The sequence below is a fragment of the Moschus berezovskii genome, chromosome 8 (assembly GCF_049115385.1).
Source record: "Moschus berezovskii isolate FMDL1 chromosome 8, NW_MosBer_1.0, whole genome shotgun sequence".
Taxonomy (NCBI): domain Eukaryota; kingdom Metazoa; phylum Chordata; class Mammalia; order Artiodactyla; family Moschidae; genus Moschus; species Moschus berezovskii.
Window position 1 is genome coordinate 8,732,349 of NC_142467.1, and position 18,795 is coordinate 8,751,143.

General features: G+C 40.6%; 1 protein-coding gene across 11 annotated transcripts in view; it reads right to left on the reverse strand.

Moving 5' to 3' along the window:
* The window catches only part of PAM (peptidylglycine alpha-amidating monooxygenase), a 174,931-nt gene that overhangs the window by 114,575 nt on the left and 41,561 nt on the right, over window positions 1–18,795 (reverse strand). For all 11 annotated transcript variants that reach the window (XM_055429805.2, XM_055429804.2, XM_055429803.2 and 8 more), the window contains exon 4: window positions 10,041–10,128. In XM_055429805.2, the coding sequence (XP_055285780.2) occupies window positions 10,041–10,128 (88 nt within the window). The remainder of the gene's footprint in view (window positions 1–10,040; window positions 10,129–18,795) is intronic.

The window sequence follows — 18,795 nt, forward strand, 5'->3', positions numbered from 1 at the left end:
AGTTAGAAAGCTTCTTTAAGAAACACTTATAAAATCAACGACATATATGGTATGTCCTTACTTTTAAAAACTGCATCCAGCATGAATCAGGAATTCAAGTTCATCAACTGCTTTATAAACCCACAGCACATATTTCCCAATTTAGACAAATCCTATGTGAATTTCAGTGCAATGGGTATACATCAACCAGGGAATTCCCCTGGTGGCTCAGATGGTAATGAATCTGCCTGCAATGCAGGGTATACATTAACACAGCAATTAGAAGGCTGCCTGCATGCCTGCTCGTTGTGTCTGACTGTTTGTGACCCTACGGACTGTAGCCCACAGGGCTCCTGTCTACGGGATTCTCCAGGCGAGATTACTGGAACGGGTTGCCGTGCGCTCCTCCAGGGGATCTTCCTGACCCAGGGATTGAACCCAAGTCTCTTATCTGTCCTGCACTGGCAGGTGGGTTCTTTACCACTAGCGCCACCTGGGAAGCCCAACAGGAAGGATAATTCTCAGAAGGTAAAGAATCCGCCTGCAATAGGGAGACCTGGGTTCAACCCTTGGGATGGGAAGATCCCCTGGAGAATGAAATGGCAACACACTCCAGTACTTTTGCCTAGAGAACTCCATGGACAGAGGGCCAGTATTCTTGCCTGGAGAATCCAATGGACAGAGGAGCCTGGCGGGCTACAGTCCATGGGGCTGCAAAGAGTTGGACACGACTGAGCAACTAATACTTTCATTTTAATGCAAAAGCTAAATAGAAGTGATATTTAAAAGGAACCAGCCTGAAAAATAGCACCACAATATCCAGGCATCACCCTCACTCCCTACCCTGACCCTACCCCTCTCCATCATCAGATCAGAGAGGCTATAATGTCTACAAGAGCAGAAGTGTAACTGTTTTGTTCACACCAAATTCTCAGTGCCTAAGAATGCCCTTGATACATAGTGGGTGGTTAACAAATATCATATTAATAAATGAATAAAGATAATAGTTACCGTTTTTTAAGTACTTCTATGTGCTAGGCACTGAACCAACCATATTACTTACAACCCCCCCCCCCTTACTCTTCCTGCTGGCCCAAGCAGGCAGGATTAGTAGCCCCATTTTACAGATGAGGAAACAGACCAATGTTTATTACACCCAGCAAGTAGTAGAATTGAGATTTGAACCCATGATGCTCTGATTTCAAAGTTCCAGCTCTATATTAAATGTTACTGTACTGTGTTTTATTTTCATGGACTCCAAAATCACTGCAGATGGTGAATGCAGCTATGAAATTAGAAGAAGCTTGCTCCTTGGAAGGAAAGCTATAACAGACCTAGACAGTGATTTAAAAAGCAGAGACGTTACTCTGCCAACAAAGGTCTGTCTAGTCAAACTATGGTTTTTTCCAGGAGTTATGCATGGATGTGACAGTTGGACCATGAAGAAGGCTGAGCACCAGAGAATTGATGCTTTTGAACTGTGGTGTTGGAGAAGACTCTTGAGAGTCCCTTGGACTGCAAGGAGGTCAACCAGTCCAATCCTGAAGAAAATCAATCCTGAGTATCCATTGGAGGGACTGATGCTGAGGCTGAAGCTCCAATACTTTGGCCACCTGATGGAGAGCCAAAGTAGCTGACTCCTTGGAAAAGACCCTGATGCTGGGAAAGATTGAGGGCAGGAGAAGGGAATGACAGAGATGAGATGGTTGGATGGCATCACTGACTCGATGGACATGAGTCTGAGCAAGCTCCGGGAGACAGTGAAGGACAGGGAAGACAAGGCTGCAGGCCGTGGGGTCGCAAAGAGTCAGACGTGACTGAGCGCCTGAACAACAGCGTAACACTGCTATCCTAGTGACCATAAGCAGTCATCTTGTGAAAACATAACAATGTTTAAAATCACGTAATGTCAGTTTCTGTTGAAATTATCAAGATGCTTACAACCATGCCATTCCATTTTATTAAAACTGACACTGGTCCACTAAGACGTGACCAGTTGCTAAGGAACTCCTATCAACACCTCTAATACAGGCACCTAAAAAGTAGCCGAGGAATATGATCATTGGTGACTAGACCTCAGAACAAGATGCCAACTATATTTTAATGAAGATTCTTTATACTATTTGGATATGCAATATCACATCAATCTATTACAATCTTAAAGTAGAAAAAGGAAATGGATACACTTAATTTTAGCCTAGCAGTAACTTATGTCTAACTTTGCTGCTACACTCAAAGACACATTTTATAGTGCTTAGAACAAGGATGGCACAGATTTTGAAGACTGTTATTTTTATTTATATTGACAATGTATTATGTACGCTAAACTTTAGAAGTTTCACTATGGCAGAAGAAACAAAGAAGGGCTGCAAGAGACACCTGGTGAATCTTGCTGTACAGCCTATAGATGACACGTAGCTAGGATGTGGAGAGGGTGCTAATGTCAGCATACGCAAATACCACTCTCAACCAAAATATCATTATCATCATGAGGGAGGCAACAAAGCTGCATACTTATCTGGGAAGTGACATCCCCCTAAAAAAGAAACCAGTCATTTAAATGAGTAACCAAGCAGGGTGTCTCACATACAGGCTTCTCTGTAGGTATATTTATGTTTTAGCTACTTTTCTTTCTCCCCTCATCAGCATCTGTAACCCTGTGGAGACAGTGGCATTTAAAAAAAACACAGCAGGTGGTTAATAAATAGAAGCAGTTGAAAGTTTCACAGGATGGTAAAGCACTACCGCTTCAGCTTGAGAATGAGTCCAAGTTAGAACAGCTGGAGACAGCCTCATTTAACCAGCCGGAATTCTTCTTTCCAAAGAAGATTCAACAAACTGTAGAAGCACCCTTAGATTTGTAAAGTGTAGCTGGTCATAAGCATCGTTAGAAAGAGTTTTCAAATCCAACATTAATTCCTAAGACTGAAAACAATCGTTTTAACTCAACATAGATGATCATGTCAAAGTACAAGGCACAATAAAGAAGAAGTCCATTTACTTTAATCACCCAATACTGTGAACACATAATATTGGGATCTGCAGTCACAAATTGTCTTGAGCCCTAAGTCCTGTACTCAGTTCAGTTCAGTTGCTCAGTCGTGTCTGGCTCTTTGTGACCCCATGGATTGCAACACACCAGCCCTGTGCTCAGCAGAATAGAAAGTGTATGACGATACAACCTCACATTACAAACAGAAAGTGCTCCAAAATTATTCTAAATGCCAAAATAACGTATATGAAGAAAACATTATGATTTTCAAAGCATGAAACTCATGTAGCCAACCACTTATTATTTTTTAAAAAATGACTATTAGAGTAAAAATAGAATGAAGAAATGTATTCATTGAATCAGTTCAGTTCAGTCACTCAGTCATATCCGAGTCTTTGTGACCCCATGGACTGCAGCACACCAGGCCTCCCTGTCCATCACCAACTCCCAGAGCTCACTCAAACTCATGTCCATTGAGTTGGTGACGCCATCCAGCCATCTCATCCTGTGTCATCCTCTTCTCCTCACCCCTTCAATCTTTCCCAGCATCAGGGTGTTTTCAAATGAGTCAGCTCTTCACATCATGTGGCTGAAGTATTGGAGTTTCAGCTTCAGCATCAGTCCTTCCAATGAATATTCAGGACTGATTTCCTTTAGGATGGACAAGTTGGATCTCCTTACTATCCAAGGGACTCTCAAGAGTCTTCTCCAACACCACAGTTCAAAAGCATCAATTCTTCAGTGCTCAGCTTTCTTTACAGTCCAACTCACACATCCATACATGACTCCTGGAAAAACCATGGCTTTGACTACATGGATTGAATAGATATATGGAATTTCCAAGATCTAAAATTTACCATATTTTCATGGAGAGTGGGAATACATCTTTTAATGTCTAAACTACCTAGTTTCCAGCACCTCATTTTCTGACCTCATTTTCATTTACTGACCTCTAAAGGCCCCAGACAGTATCTACTCAGTTATGGCTCCAAATCAGCCAACAAGTCTGGGAAACTTGGAAGTGTAACACTTTGACTTAAGCCTGCAAGTTCAAATGGGGTCCAGCAAATAGAGCTCCTGCTCTGCTTGCTCCAGTCCTGGTGCCATTACTCCCCCTTGGTCCCTCGGTGCAGCTGTCTCCTCCTTTAGAAGTCTAGGAAGGAAGGGATGAAAGTTCCCTCTGACAGGTACTGCTGCCTTCCTGCCACGGGCCAACACAGCGGCTGCTTTTCCATCAGCTGGTTACGTGCATCCTCAAGAGGTATGTTAATTTACAATTGAGCACCAGGCCCACCCTAACTATAAAGAGACCACCCCACAGTATATTAAAAGGTTCACATCAATGTATGCAATTTAAATGCACATGCATATAATTAACTAGACACATTACCAGTGTGAACTGCTAATTTGGAATGAGACACAAAAGACCGGAATACGTGCAGAGGAAAAAAAAACTTTAAAATTAAAATGACTACATAATGAAAACTGCTTCATGCTGTGTCTACTGTTTTCATGTAAACTTAATACAACTGTAAATATATTTTAATGAACAGAAGAAAGAGGCAATTACAGAGAGCAAAGGAGGGCAGCACCACAGCGAAGCAGCATCAGAATGGCTCTTCGCCTTCATATTAAAAGTGCTGCCTGAAGACAGGGGGTGAATTATGACTTCATAATTTCAGGGGGAAAATGTTTACTTTATTACACACACACCTATTTGCCAACTTGCTGGCAGTGAAAATAAAACACTGGCGTGAAAACAGGGGGAAATCCTGGCTAACAAACGAGAGGGTATTACAGGGAACTTGATGTTCTGGGCATCACAGGGAATCCACCATACAACAGTGTGAATCAGCCGTAAATATACATTTGTCTCCTCCCTCTTTGAACCTCCCTTCCACCTCTCCTCCCAGCCCACCCCTCCAGGGTGTCACAGAGCACCCGGTTGAACTCCCTGTGTTGTCAGCAACTTCCTATTAGCTATCTGTTTTACATGTGGTAATGCACAGGTTTCAGTGTTCCTCTCTCAATTCATCCTAACCCTAAAGAAAAGTGGAAGTGTCAGTCCCTTGGTCGTGTCTGACTCTCTGCAACCCCATGGACTGGGGCCCACCAAGCTTCTCTGTCCGTGGAATTCTCCAGGCAAGAATACTAGAGTGGGTAACCATTCCTTTATAAAGGGAATCTTAACCCAGGGATCAAACCCAGGTCTCCTGCATTGCAGGCAGATTCTTTACCATTTGAGCCACCAGGGAAGCCCTAATACAACAATGTAAAGCAATTATCTTCCAATTAAAAATAAACTTAAAATAAAATAAAGAGAAATGTAACGCATAAAACTTAAATATAATAGAAAAATTGGATTTCCTTATTAAATTTAGAACCATGAGGATATTAAACAGTTTAACAGGGCTCAAGGTAAAAGAAGGTGGTCTAAGACACTGTGTAAAACACTAATTTTTGCTATAACCCCTCCAGTTGGACTCAATCCTAGTACTCCTTTTCACATTTTTTCTCTTTATATAATTTTATATATGACAGAATAAAGAAACACATTTTTAAATTAATGAAATTAACCAATCTCAATGGAACAAAATATTTTTTCCAAACCGTAAAAATAAATTATTTTTACAAGTTGAAAAAGTAGTGACCCTGAGAAAGCAGTGGAAAATTTTCTTGGAGCCAAACTGAAGTTTATAACCCAGGAAGCCATCTCTGAGAACTGTTTGGGAACGGTAGGTGGGGAGGTCAGAACATATCTGATTTTGGTGCAGGGAGTGTGTGCAACCAAGCACACAGCTCAGGACAAGGTTGCTGCTAGTCATGAGGAACAGACATCTTTGTCAGTGCTGAAATGCTTTTCTAAGTACGGGAGGGTGCAAGAAACTGAGTCATAAAACTAGCTCCCCTCCCCTCAAACGTCTATCTGAGGGCCAGCTGTGCCAGTTTTCCCAGAGCACAAGGGGCTACATCCTGACCTTCGCCCTGAATTCCTTTCAGGGCGTTGCAGGGGAGTGACTGCAATGGCCGATGACTTGATTCCTGTAGAACTGGATGGTCGGCAATACTCTTTTACAAGCCCTTCTCTTTCAGTCCTAATTTACACCAAGGTTTGGGAGGCATTCTGTGACCAGTTTGTCCCATGATGCTCAGAATGCTCATTCCCAGACCAGGAAAACATTTTCTTGATAACAAGAAACATTTTCTTGAACACATTTTCTCGATGTGCTGTTACTGGGCCTCACCCTGTAACCCACAGCAAAGAGCCTCTGGCCCATCTGTCTTCCTAGTCTGTTACGGTCCAGGAAATGGTTTTCTCTTGTCGCTTCTTCCCATATCCAGAGTGACACTACTACAATCATTGATCTTACAGGTCTATATAGTTGATGAATGGTTTCAAGGCGCCTAATCATCATTAATTTTATCTGAGGCTCAGGCACATATCTGGAAGGGTAATGAACAATTACCTTGTAAAACAGGCGGAACACAAATAATAATGCTAGTGACACAGATAAGGTTCATAAGTAAGTACTTCAGGATTTCCGTTAGGTATAGCCCCAGCATCTCCCAGACTGTCTGACCATCAGTTCTATACCAATCTCTGTCTTTAAGGGAAATGATATATTGGCACTGGACATAAAGTTCACCAAAGATGTCTACAGGTACATGGTGGGTTGTGGGTCATCGTGAGCCCAGACGGGACTAAGAAAGGAAAGCTATTTTCTAAAGAAGTACACGACAGCTGCCAGGAGAAGAAAAACTGCTCTTTATCCCTGACCAGGTACTTTAATCCCAATTTCAACTGGGGAGGTCTGATTAATACACAATGCAGATGCGCAATGCACACTAGGGTGGAGAGGAGAGACCAAAGGGCAGAGAAAACAACTGTTTACATTTTCCTTGTCTTGCCTTAAAAGGTGGATTTTTAATCTCATCATGGTATTAAATATCCTCTTCACTTTATCTTCTTTCACTAAAAGTTTTGTATTCTCAAAATTATTTCCTCAGAGTGTGAATGAGTTCTTGATATTGACACATCAAAAACCACTGCTGGTATCATAACCAAAAATATGTGTGAAAGCTTGGGAATCTTCATTGAAGTACTGTCTATATCTTGGAGCAACTGAAGAACAGATTTGCAACTGTAAAATGAGTGTGATAAATTCCATGACTCAGACAATGTAGAAAAACAATGCAAGGCTTTTGGCACTGACAGATTTTTGTTATTAGAATTATAATTCAGATGGGAGGATAAGGAGCTAAGCAATTGGAAAATATCTGCTGACTGACCCTGAGGGGCATTAGGGGTAGGGTGTAGGGGATGTTTCTGTGAAGCAACTGAAAAGTTCGGCTGTGAGCTCTAACGCACTAAATGGCAATGTTAGTCACTCAGCCATGTCAGATTCTTTTCAACCCCACAGACTGTAGGCTGCCAGGCTTTTCTGACCACGGGATTCTCCAGGCAGAAATACTGGGGTGAGCTGCCATTCCCTTCTCCAGGGGATCTTCCCAACTCAGGGGTCAAACCAGGGGGGTCTCCTGCATTGTCCCATTTGAGTCACCAGGAAAGCCCAAAAGATGCATGGATTTTGCCAAATATCGGGGGATTAAAAAGTCTACCTCATTTTAAAATGGAGAATAAGGCTGGACTGTGAAAGCCAGAGTCACTAAATAGTTTTACTTAATGTACATTTCCTAGCTTGCATATTGAACAGATCCTACATTTATGAAGTGAAAAAAATCCTACTTTTAAAAGCTAGATGAACACTTTGATTGGTTAAAAGCATCAATTATTGTCCACGGTCTATGTTTAGAAAGTCAATTATAACTAACCTATAGATTCACAGGGAATATGGGCTGCAAGACAGATTTTAAAAGTCCATTTGAAATGATGTGGGTATAACGTTGTTAAGAATTCTAATTACTCAGTGATGCAACTCAATGGCAAAACACAGTGGCCTGTCTGCTTGAGATGACTCAACCGGTATAACTCATTCATGTCGCCAGCTCCTGATAATGATGCCTTTCCAATCTGACTCAGGATTTGCATGCAATTTATATTCATAGAATTATGAAAGTTTAGAGCACAGAGAAGTTCTGTAAATGATCTAGTGTCAGTCCCTTGCTACAGTGAAAAAAAATCAAGGCCAGCCCACATGGAATAAATAATTTACCAACCGAATCTAGATAGTTCATTACACGTTTACTCTATATGATGCCTTTCCAGTAATAATTTTAGCAAAAAAAAAACAAAAAAAATACTGCAGCAATTACTTTTCTCAAAATGGCTGTTTTCACTTTCACATACATGTTTCTTCGATTGTTTTTCCCCAAAATGGAAGTCTTTTGGAAAATATATTCTATAAACTTAATTTCAAAATAGTACATTTAAGGATATTAATATTTTAAAAGAGTCAAAATAATATGTTTCTTTTGATATTCCCTAAACATGAAAATGGTGAACCAGGCTTCATTCATTTTATATAATTCTCCTTAATAATTAAAGCCATGATAACATTTAAGTGCTATTTTATTTTTTTCACTCATTCTTTTGAATTATGGTGAAACTAAAGCAGATCTTAAAAGCTTACACACCCTCTAGCTATTTTCACTAATTCTAATTCAAAGGTAAATATCGCTCATTTCACAAGAAATATTTTTAAAACATAAAAACCAGAATACGTGATTTGCTGAACAAGATTCAGAAAAAGCTGTCACAGAATAATCTTTTAATCCCCAAGATTTTATTTACAAAAATTTACTAAAGAGAAAAATCTGGAATGTTGATGTCACAGGGTATTAAATGTGATTTGCTGACTCCGTTTTTCCATATACCCAGTCATGTGAGCTGGCATCTTATGTGATACGCCCCTTTCCTCAAATAACTTAAGCCTATTAACAAACGCTTTGATGGTACTTGGTCCAGGGAGATTTCCACTAATTGCCCTGTGCTTTTAACAGTTCCAAATACATATTACAATTGTTTATTATAAAAGTGACTAGAAAGCAATTGCTGAGTGCCTTGAATCAGCCTAAGGAATATTAGGATGAGCAGAGAAATGTCTATCAGTCTCCGTGACTGTGCAGGGGTAGGAGCACAGAAGGGTCCCTTTCCAAATGCAAAACAGGACACACCAGTCATCCTGGTCCGTTAAATATGTAACAGTGATTCTGGCTAGAGGTGCAAAACATGAGGCTGAAAATGCACAGCTATTTTCAAAGGTCACTGATCTTCACGGACTCCCAGAGGATAAAATGAAAGGGAAGATCTCACCACAACTATGCTGTAAGCTTCTGGGAGCGGAAAATATATCTGTTTATCTGAGAACATCCCCCAGCACCTGCTGCAGTGTTGGCATATAACAGACATTTAATAGATGCTTATTGATTGTTCATGACATGATATTAAGATTCACCGCAGTGATTAAAATAGATTCTAAAACTGCAACAGTTACTTGAATAAATGGGAGGCAGTGTGATAAAACAGTAATAACTTTGGGTTTGGAACCAGACAACCCAGGGTTCAGTCCTGGTGTGAGTCAACCAGCCATGTTACCTTGCGCAACTCACTGACTCTTTGAGCTTCAGACTCCTCATCTATGAAGCGAGCTAATACCTCCCTGAAGAGACACTCGGCCAAAATTTTCGTTTTCATTTTAAACGGTGTGTACAGGCCAACTAGCACAGAATATGGGATAAGAGGACTCAACGAACAGATCCATGGTATTCTCTGGGTTGAATCACGAACTTAAAAAAATAAACATCAGGGTATCCATCATCGTGGTTTCAGTCTTTCTCTGCAGGCTGTCTCCACCTTGACATGCTATCTCTGACAACGAGCATCTATTCATTAAGTTGGTGACAAAGACTGATGGCTGTGCCACAGCAGACTGGACCGCTGTGAAAATCAAACCATGATAACCGGGAGACGCAAAGGAACAAGTCTGTTCTAAAAAAGAAATATTCTGCCTACTTATTAATCAGCTGTAAAAATATTTGCAAAGATGCACTTTGTACTAACAAAAAACACATTTGCTACACCCCATTGTACTATGAACCCATCCCTTACCAGTAATTTCCAGTGGACGCTGGCATATTGCATCCAAACAGTAACATATGATGGACAGTATCCATGCTGGCACGGGGTTTGAAGTCAACTGTTAAGAGAAAATGATACATGATCCTGAATATAAGTTATACTTATGTGTACAAGTGCCACAAGAGACCCCAGCATTCAATATTTTGAAAAGCTATCTAATACAGATGTTCTGATGCTCTTATGATAGAATGCTCTGGTTATATACATTATTTACTCCTTAAGATGAACATGATTTGAAAATTTAATCTAGTAGGATTGTAAACTACTAGTTAACAAAAGAGAAAACAAGATGCTGAAACTACATATATACCCACACGCACTTATTAAAGCTCTCTTCTAAAGTGATGAGAGATCATGTGGGTGCAAAATGAAAGCTCCAGGCTACGTATTCACAGTGTATCTCCTTGCAGATTCTGGTAAAGCTCTGAGCACCACTCCACACTGCACACGCTGCGCTGAAACTGAGTGGTCACAGCGAAGGGCTCACAACACATTCATCACCATCTTGAAGTGACAGGGGTCACCGGACTGGGACACGGAGAAACAAGTCACCAGAAAAGGGGCACAATACAGCTTTCCAAAAGTACAGAAGAATAAAAATGTCCAGAATGAACACCGTGCACGTGTTAAAGCGTTGTGTACTGAAACCGACACAGTGCTATGTCTCATCTTGTCCCAAGAACAGCGGTTGAAGGCCATTAAAATAAACAAGTCGGCTCAGAGCTAAAACAGAGAAATCAGCGATAAGTTACTTGGTATGAGCAGTGCCCAGCATGAGCTCTTTCCTGGTTTGGGGTTGGCTTATCCCCTTTCATCCACATTCAAAATGCTGCCCTACTGGGCAGTTTTCAAGTCATCTTTACACACAAAAATGCTGAACAGTCTTGGGTGTGTGCAAAGCTGCATCTTCTAGCTCTTTTTATCTAGTTTGAGAAACTAATAAAATGCCACTTACTGGGGAAATGTGTATCTGAGACATGTATATTTACAAAGTAAGGGCTGTTCCACATTAATGAGACACAATGGCATGCACAGAGTGCCTGGTCAGGAAACACAAGCTGCCGACCATGCGCCGCGCTGACTCACAACTTTCGCCTTTTGTTTACTGCCCTGAGAATAAGAACTTAAAATCTAAAAATCCCATCTTGAGATTTTCATACCACTATCTAAAAGGACAACAGAGGCAGGACAGCTGGGAGATGGACTTGATGTAACCTGAGGCTGTATTTCCTATTACCAAAGAACGCAGCAAGCCTAGGAAACAGAATATACTGTGGAAGGAAAGAAACAATTAGAAATTAAAACAGTTCACACAAATCACAGAAAACCATATCACCACCACGCCTAAATTAACAAGAGAAATGGAAGAGGGATTCTGCCTCCATAGGCTCACTCTCAAGCTGAGTGCAGAGTTTCCTTCCTCCCTTCCAGAATTCTCCCAGGGGATTGTTCCTCGAAGGAGGCAAATTTAAAAAACCTTGGGGAATAGCTCGTCTTTGTCTTTTACTCCCCTTACACTTATTTTGGTATAAGATGCAATTTGTTATTTTATATTAATTTTTGTCAGATGATGTCTATCATTCTATGGGTTACTATAACTTTTCAGTCTGACTAAACCTACCTCTCACTGTTTGTTTGTTTATTTCAATATCTATCCCTATACCAGTCTATGATGGGTTGTCAAACAACAGGCTGACTGCTCTGCTTTTTCAGAATCAATGTCGATGATGACATGGTTCCCAGTCCCCTTAAACTCTTTGGTTATGGGTGGATTATATGAATAGTTTTCCTTATGACTGAGACATTCTGGGAATTATGGTAATAAACCAACACGGCCACATGCATTTTATCAAGGATTATACTGTTAAATGAAAATGTGATTTCGAGGTCTCAGCTTTTTAGATTGGAATTACATGTCTCTTATTCAAGGAAGAGGTCAGAGAATTACCTATTTGGAAATCACTCAAAAACTGAACCCTGAAGCCACGGGGATAGACAAAAGCACCAGAGGTGACAGTAGGAACCACAGAAAAGGCTCAGGATAGTTTTAGGGAAAGATCTGAGCTGTTAGGAGCTGTGCAGGAGACCCTAACAGTGTTTTTTTCTTATATTAATGTGGTGTGTGTACTGTTGTGAAACAAAGCAAAAACCTTTTCGGAAGAAGAGTGGGCTCTCTTTAAATGTATAAAATGAAATAGTAAGCAAACAGTTCAGGTAGGGACAGAGAGGAGACCTGCTGGGAGAAGAACAGATCATGAAGACAACACACAGTCTCTGCGGTTTTTCATTAGCAAGGAAAACCAAGAGCTTTGTGCGGGGCCCCTGCTTACGAAGAGGATCTTCTCTTTGTCCTTTGTAAAGGGCAAATGTTATTCAAAGTACAACTTCTCGAGCCATTTTCTTTTTTTTTCCTTCTCTGACATACTATTTTCAGAACCACTCATTTGTTCCACACTAAACTCTTCTTGGAAATGTGTTTAATTTCAGTTTCTATAATGAGAAACAAATCAATATCTTTAAGTGCTAGTAAAAGAAAATCCCTCAGAGTTTCCTCTCATAAAAACTGATTCTCACTGACTTATACACTCCCCAGAAACTCAGGGTCTAATTTAAGTAAATTATTGGTACAGAGTGGAAACAAACAACTAGCCATCTTCCTCATCTCCTGGAGACAGAATATACTGTCAGACTATTCATATAATTAAAACTCAAAGCAAAACTCACTCCAAGTTGAAATGAAAAACACATCCAGCAAAAGGAATGGCATATCCAAGTGTAAATCTAAATCAAACAGTAGATGCCATAAACCAGTGCAAAAATAAAACAAGAGTTGGACAATTTCATTGAAGGGCCTGCTGCAAGTACTGGGCAGAGGTCAACTGGGAAAAGACCAGGCTGACAGGTTCATTTCCCGGGTTTGTACCACTCCTACTTATTAGTCCTGACTTTGCAAGAGAAGACCCTCCACCCCAAGGGAATAAGAATAAGGTCCAGGAGTACAGGCTACGCAGACAACTATGCTAGAGATTTCAATACTGCACAAAACAGACTATGGAAAAACAGTTAAAAATCACATATTAAATTCCCCCTTCTTTTTCTCCAAACATACATGGAAAGAAATAAAGGATCCAAGGGAAAGAGAGGTCGAGGATAATAATGAAAACAACTGCACCTTTAAAGTGTGTGATTCTGACAGAATAAACAAAGGCGGCCCTTGAAATGGTGACAAAAAGGCAAAAACACAGCCTTATGCAAATGCAAGGGAAGATTACATCCGATAAGATTAAAAGTGCCACTGACTCTTCTAACTCAATAATAAGATGACAGCTGCTTAAGTGGAAGTGGTTCTTCAGTCCCAGTAGCTGTTAGCAGTTCAGTCTGCTGATGGATAAGACCAGTGAAAGTTTTACGGGCAAGGAAGTGTCAGTAGGGCTAGAAAACAAATACATTCGAAGGCTTGAGACTCCAGAAATAGTGACTCAAGAACATTAATTAAAGGAAATGAAATGATGCTGAAAGTGCATAGGCTGGAGGATTTCCGGGAGAATACTGCCATCTGAAATGAAAGCCTTGAAAGTACGTGTGTGGGCACCCTGAGCAGAGAAAGAACTAGGCCTATTTTCTGGAGTTGGAAGCAAAATTCGTTCTAACTGCATGAGCTCGTTCAGGATTTATGGCCTCTTTTAGCTCACATCAGACTACAATCAGGGCCATAACATTTTCTAAAAATGAGATCTAGGAGAGAATTTCATCTAGTATTTGGCTTTCTCTGCATTTTTCCTTTCCAAAGAGGATATCCAGGTCTGCATGTCAAATTCTGATGTATCTGCCAGACTCAGGACGTGGAAATATTTCAAAGAACCCACACAGCCAAGTGAAGCAATATGCAATTTAGGAGATAACAATGTACACATATAACCTACCCCCAAATGCCACTGGAAATGGGAGCAAAGGAAGGCAGTAAAAAAATACTATCAGTCAGTCAGTTAGTTCAGTTCAGTCGCTCAGTCATGTCTGACTCTTTGCGACCCCATGGAATGCAGCACGCCAGGCCTCCCTGTCCATCACCAACTCCTGGAGTTTACTCAAACATGTCCAATGAGTCAGTGATACGATCCAACCATCTCATCCTCTGTCGTCCCCTTCTCCTCCTGCCTTCAGTCTTTCTCAGCATCAGGGTCTCTTCCATTGAGTCAGTTCTTCACATCAGGTGGTCAAAGTATTGGAGTTTCAGCTTCAGCATCTGCCCTTCCAATGAACACTCAGGACTGATTTCCTTTAGGATGGACTGGTTTGATCTCTTTGCAGTCCAAGGGACTCTACTTATCCATGTCTAAGAAATACTATAGACACGGATAATTAACCTGTCAAATAAAGAAGAACTGACTTGCAAATACAAATCTGAATCTCCAGAGATTAGGCCTTCTTGAATTATTGCCTGTATATATCATCGGAGAAAACTGTTAACTTTGTTTCTTTTTTTTTCTCCCAGTGGAATCATATTAAACACAGTAAACAGCTTATTTCAGGTACTGTGGATATTTCTACATGCTATTAAACAATTTTCGTCAACAGTACTTTTCAGCTGGTGCTGTGCTTTAGAATTACCCTACGGAGCTGACTTAAAATACAGGTGCTCATGGTCAACCCTCGATCAGCTCTGCCTCTTACCCCGTCAGTATCTTATTTGAATCTACAGAGGCTGTTCCAGGCAAGCATGTCTTTGCAAAGTTTCACATGTGAATGAGAGGTGATCCTGACAATAGTCAACACTTTTAGCAGCTGACTATGTTCTGTTATGTGAGCATCCTCAAGAGTTTAGTTAACTTGGATTATCGAGCTCTTTCAAATGTACAGAGTAAAACAAGATTTCTTTTAAAACAAACTTATAAAACCTTTTGAAGGCAAAAATCAGTTGACCCTTTAGAACTGTTTTATTAAGTCAGATCACTGATTTAATCACTGAGATCACTGGAACGCTATATTACATCAGACAAAATTAGCTGTACCACCTAAACTCATTTTAGGGCTCAGGTCTGAAGCAAGCATACAAATGGGGTCCCTGGTGATTCACGTCTGTGATAGAGTCAATTTTCTAATAATCCTACTGCTTTCAAGCCATTTTCAATATTAAGAAAAATAGGCATAAGGTTCAAGAAACAATAATGTACAAAAGTTGTCATAATTAAAATTCCTGGCCCTTAATATCATTCCCATAAACATTTGCTTTCCAAAAAAATAAGAATTATACTTCAAGACCATTCATAGGAACTGAAGATAATGCAAAAATGGTAATTTAAGTATAGGATATGATCAGCTTTAATGTTCATAATCTTGCAGTTGTGAGAGAAAGGTTCAGACAATTGTAAAGCTCACAGCAGCGGAGTCCATTTGGCAGGCTGATGAAAACCCACAGCAATGGCATATTATATTATCGCCTGCCAGCTTCCCGCAAACTATAAAGCAATTCTACACTAAAATAAAGACCTCTGCTTGAACATTTTTAATCAGAAAGTTTAATAGAAAAGTTGTCGTTAGCTCTCGCTAGCTTGGACCATGATGTACAGTTCAGAAAGAAACCTTAACGTGTTTTATGAGGACTTTAAGCGACTGTTGCCAAATTAACCAAGAAATAAGACACCTGAGAGAGCCTATAAATCGAGTGCAAATTTCAAGTGAAACAATCCTTACTGCCGAATAAAGGAATTTCAGCACAAAAAAGAATTAAACTTCTAGATGATATACCTTTTAAAAGGAAACTTTCTGGTATATGCCAGAACCAACTAAACAATCAATAAATAGACTTTATCAGTCAGGCTATGCAAGATAAAACAGCATAAGCTTCATTAAGCCCTGTTTTTGTAATGTCATCTCTATAACATCCCCCTATTAATTTCCCAGAAAAGTAAACCCACAGTCCCCTTACTGCCTTTCCAGAATCCTCCAGCAGTCTCCGACACCCCGCCATGATTCCAACAAGACAACCTCCAGCATCCAGTCTGAGCTCTCACTGGCTGCACTTCTTACCTAGTAACCACACCCACTAACCCTGACTGAAAGCTTACCCTGCGGGCTTCACTGGTGGCTTAGATAGTCAAGAATCTCCTTGCAATGCAGGAAACCTGGGTTTGATCACTGGGTCGGGAAGATCCCCCAGAGATGAGAATGGCAACCCACTCCAGTGTTCTTACCTGGGAAATCCTATGGACAGAGGAGCCTGGTGGGCAACAGTCCAGTTCAGTTCAGTTGCTCAGTCGTGCCCTACTCTTTTCGACCCCATGGACCACAGCAGGCCAGGACTCCCTGACCATCATCAACTCCTGGAGTTCATTCAAACTCATGTCCATTGAGTCGGTGATGCCATCCAGCCATCTCATCCTCTGTCATCCCCTTCTCCTCCCACCTTCAATCTTTCCCAGCATCATGGTCTTTTCCAATGAGTCAGTTCTTCTCATCAGGTGGCCAAGGTATTGGAGTTTCAGGTTCAGCATCAGTCCTTCCAATGAATATTCAGGACTGATTTCCTTTACGATGGACTGGTTGGATCTCCTTGCAGTCCAAGGGACTCTGAAGAGTCTTCTCCAACACCACAGTTCAAAAGCATCAATTCTTCGGTGCTCAGCTTTCTTTATAGTCCAACTCTCACATCCATGGAGTAGCAAAGAGTAGGACACAACTGAGCGACTACACTTTCACTTTCTACCTTGTGCATGGCTCACTTACCATTCACAACGGCCCTGTGAGTCTGGTCCTTCCTCCCATAACAGATGAGGCTGGAGGAAAAGAGGCTGAGTGACCGCCCATGGCCACGCAGCCTGCAAGAGGTGAGGCTCACGTTTGAGCCCAATATGCTCCGAAAATTTAGTGCTCATATGCTGGCAGCTAGAACATTCTCCTCCCTCTGCAGATCCAAACAGATCATCTTCCCAGATCCAGATCAAACCTTGCCATCTCTCTCATGAGATTTTTTGTTTTTCTGACGGAAATAGTTCACATTGGTCTTTTTAGAGTTGGCCACTGGAATTGTGCCCATTGCAATAGCTGAAATGGCTACTTCCGAATGACTGTCAAAATGCCAAGAAGCCGCAGACACTGAAGGATGTTTTACACAGCAAACCTGATTCAACCCTGGGCTTTAAGAATTGACCATTTTCCGGGGAGTGAGGAGGGGTGGCATTTTGACACTACGGCATTAAAGCAGCTTTGTCAACCTGTCAGTTACTTCTTGGAGACCTCCAGATGCATCAAACTGAAGACATTTCTAACTCTCAGTTTCATAAAATATAATGAAATGGTTCCTACTCCTAATTTTTTTTTATAACCTGACAAAACTCTGGATGTTTGGGGGTTGTCATGTTGGAAGTGCGGGTGTTTGGGTGACCAAATGATAGAAGACATTCAAGAAATATGCTGAGACAGAGTATATAGCAACAGTTTCTCGTTCATGATGAGCAGGCGAATGAGATTTTATCCAGTCATCACAGACCTCCAGTACACTGCATTTATTTGTGCTATTTCAGCTCTCCCCAAGCAGCTTTCACTAAGAAACTAGAATAGCCTCTGAGGGTGCCTGCGGGAAGGTACCCGATGGACATGTGGAAGACAGAGGCTAAATTACTCATGTTGGAGAAAACCCTAGGTGAAGAGAGAAGGGAGGGCGTGTGTAGTCAACTAACTGGAAGCAGGAAGGTGACACAGTAATTGCATGGGGATGGACACTCACACACACACACCCTTCTAGTCAATATTTATTGCTGTCAAGGCCATAAAATATGGATAAATGAGCACTGTACCCTGCCAGACCTTGGGCTTTACAGTCATACTATGTAGCTGACCCATAAACACCATCAAAATTACACCGTGCCTGAAGTTTTTGAAGTACCCCAATATCACCTTAACATGTGCTTTGTTTAAGAAAGCTCACATTTGGAAATATTTGAATCTAAGTGTACAATTCTGCCGTGTTCTACATTCAACAGAAAATCCCAAGAAAACGAAAAGCACTGCATCATTAGATGAATTTTTGACTATTTCTAAATTCGATGTCTCTTCTATCTCATTTGTATAGTGCAATTTGATAGATAGGGACCTGCCATCATTCACTAAGGAAAAGACACATTTATTTACTGGTCATCCATGTGAGGGAAAGCAAGTGGATGAAGATGACAGTCAAATTTCTTGGCTGAGTGGGCTGCTGTCAGAGCCAATTCTTCTGAGTGTCTATAAAACACCTTTCAGACAGCATCACAGTTCAGTGGTCAAATGTAGATTTTTTTCATGCCCTCACCCATTCCAATTCTGTGGCTCTTTATTAAAAAAAAAACAAAAACAAAAGCAATGTTCTAGGGGAAGCTATGATTTTCTTAAAAATATAAAAATTATACTTATCTTCATTAGAGTATTTTCTCAAACACCTACTTTTATTCATATTTAGTAATTCAATGCCAACATATAAACACATCAAGCATGTTGGGTAGGCTTGTATGTATATATTACAGGCATATGCACATAAAATTCCATGACAACTGTGATGGTATCCTCTCAAAATTAATATGTTTATTTACATGTTACATAATTAGTTACACAAGCATAAAGCCAAAATTAAAAATCACTCAAATGCAATTTTGGGTTTTACCACTATCAAAAGAGTTTGTTTTAGTCCTCATAAATAGTCTGCCTTTTCTGAATTTCTTCAGAAATTTAAAAAGCAAGGGAGAAAGCCCTT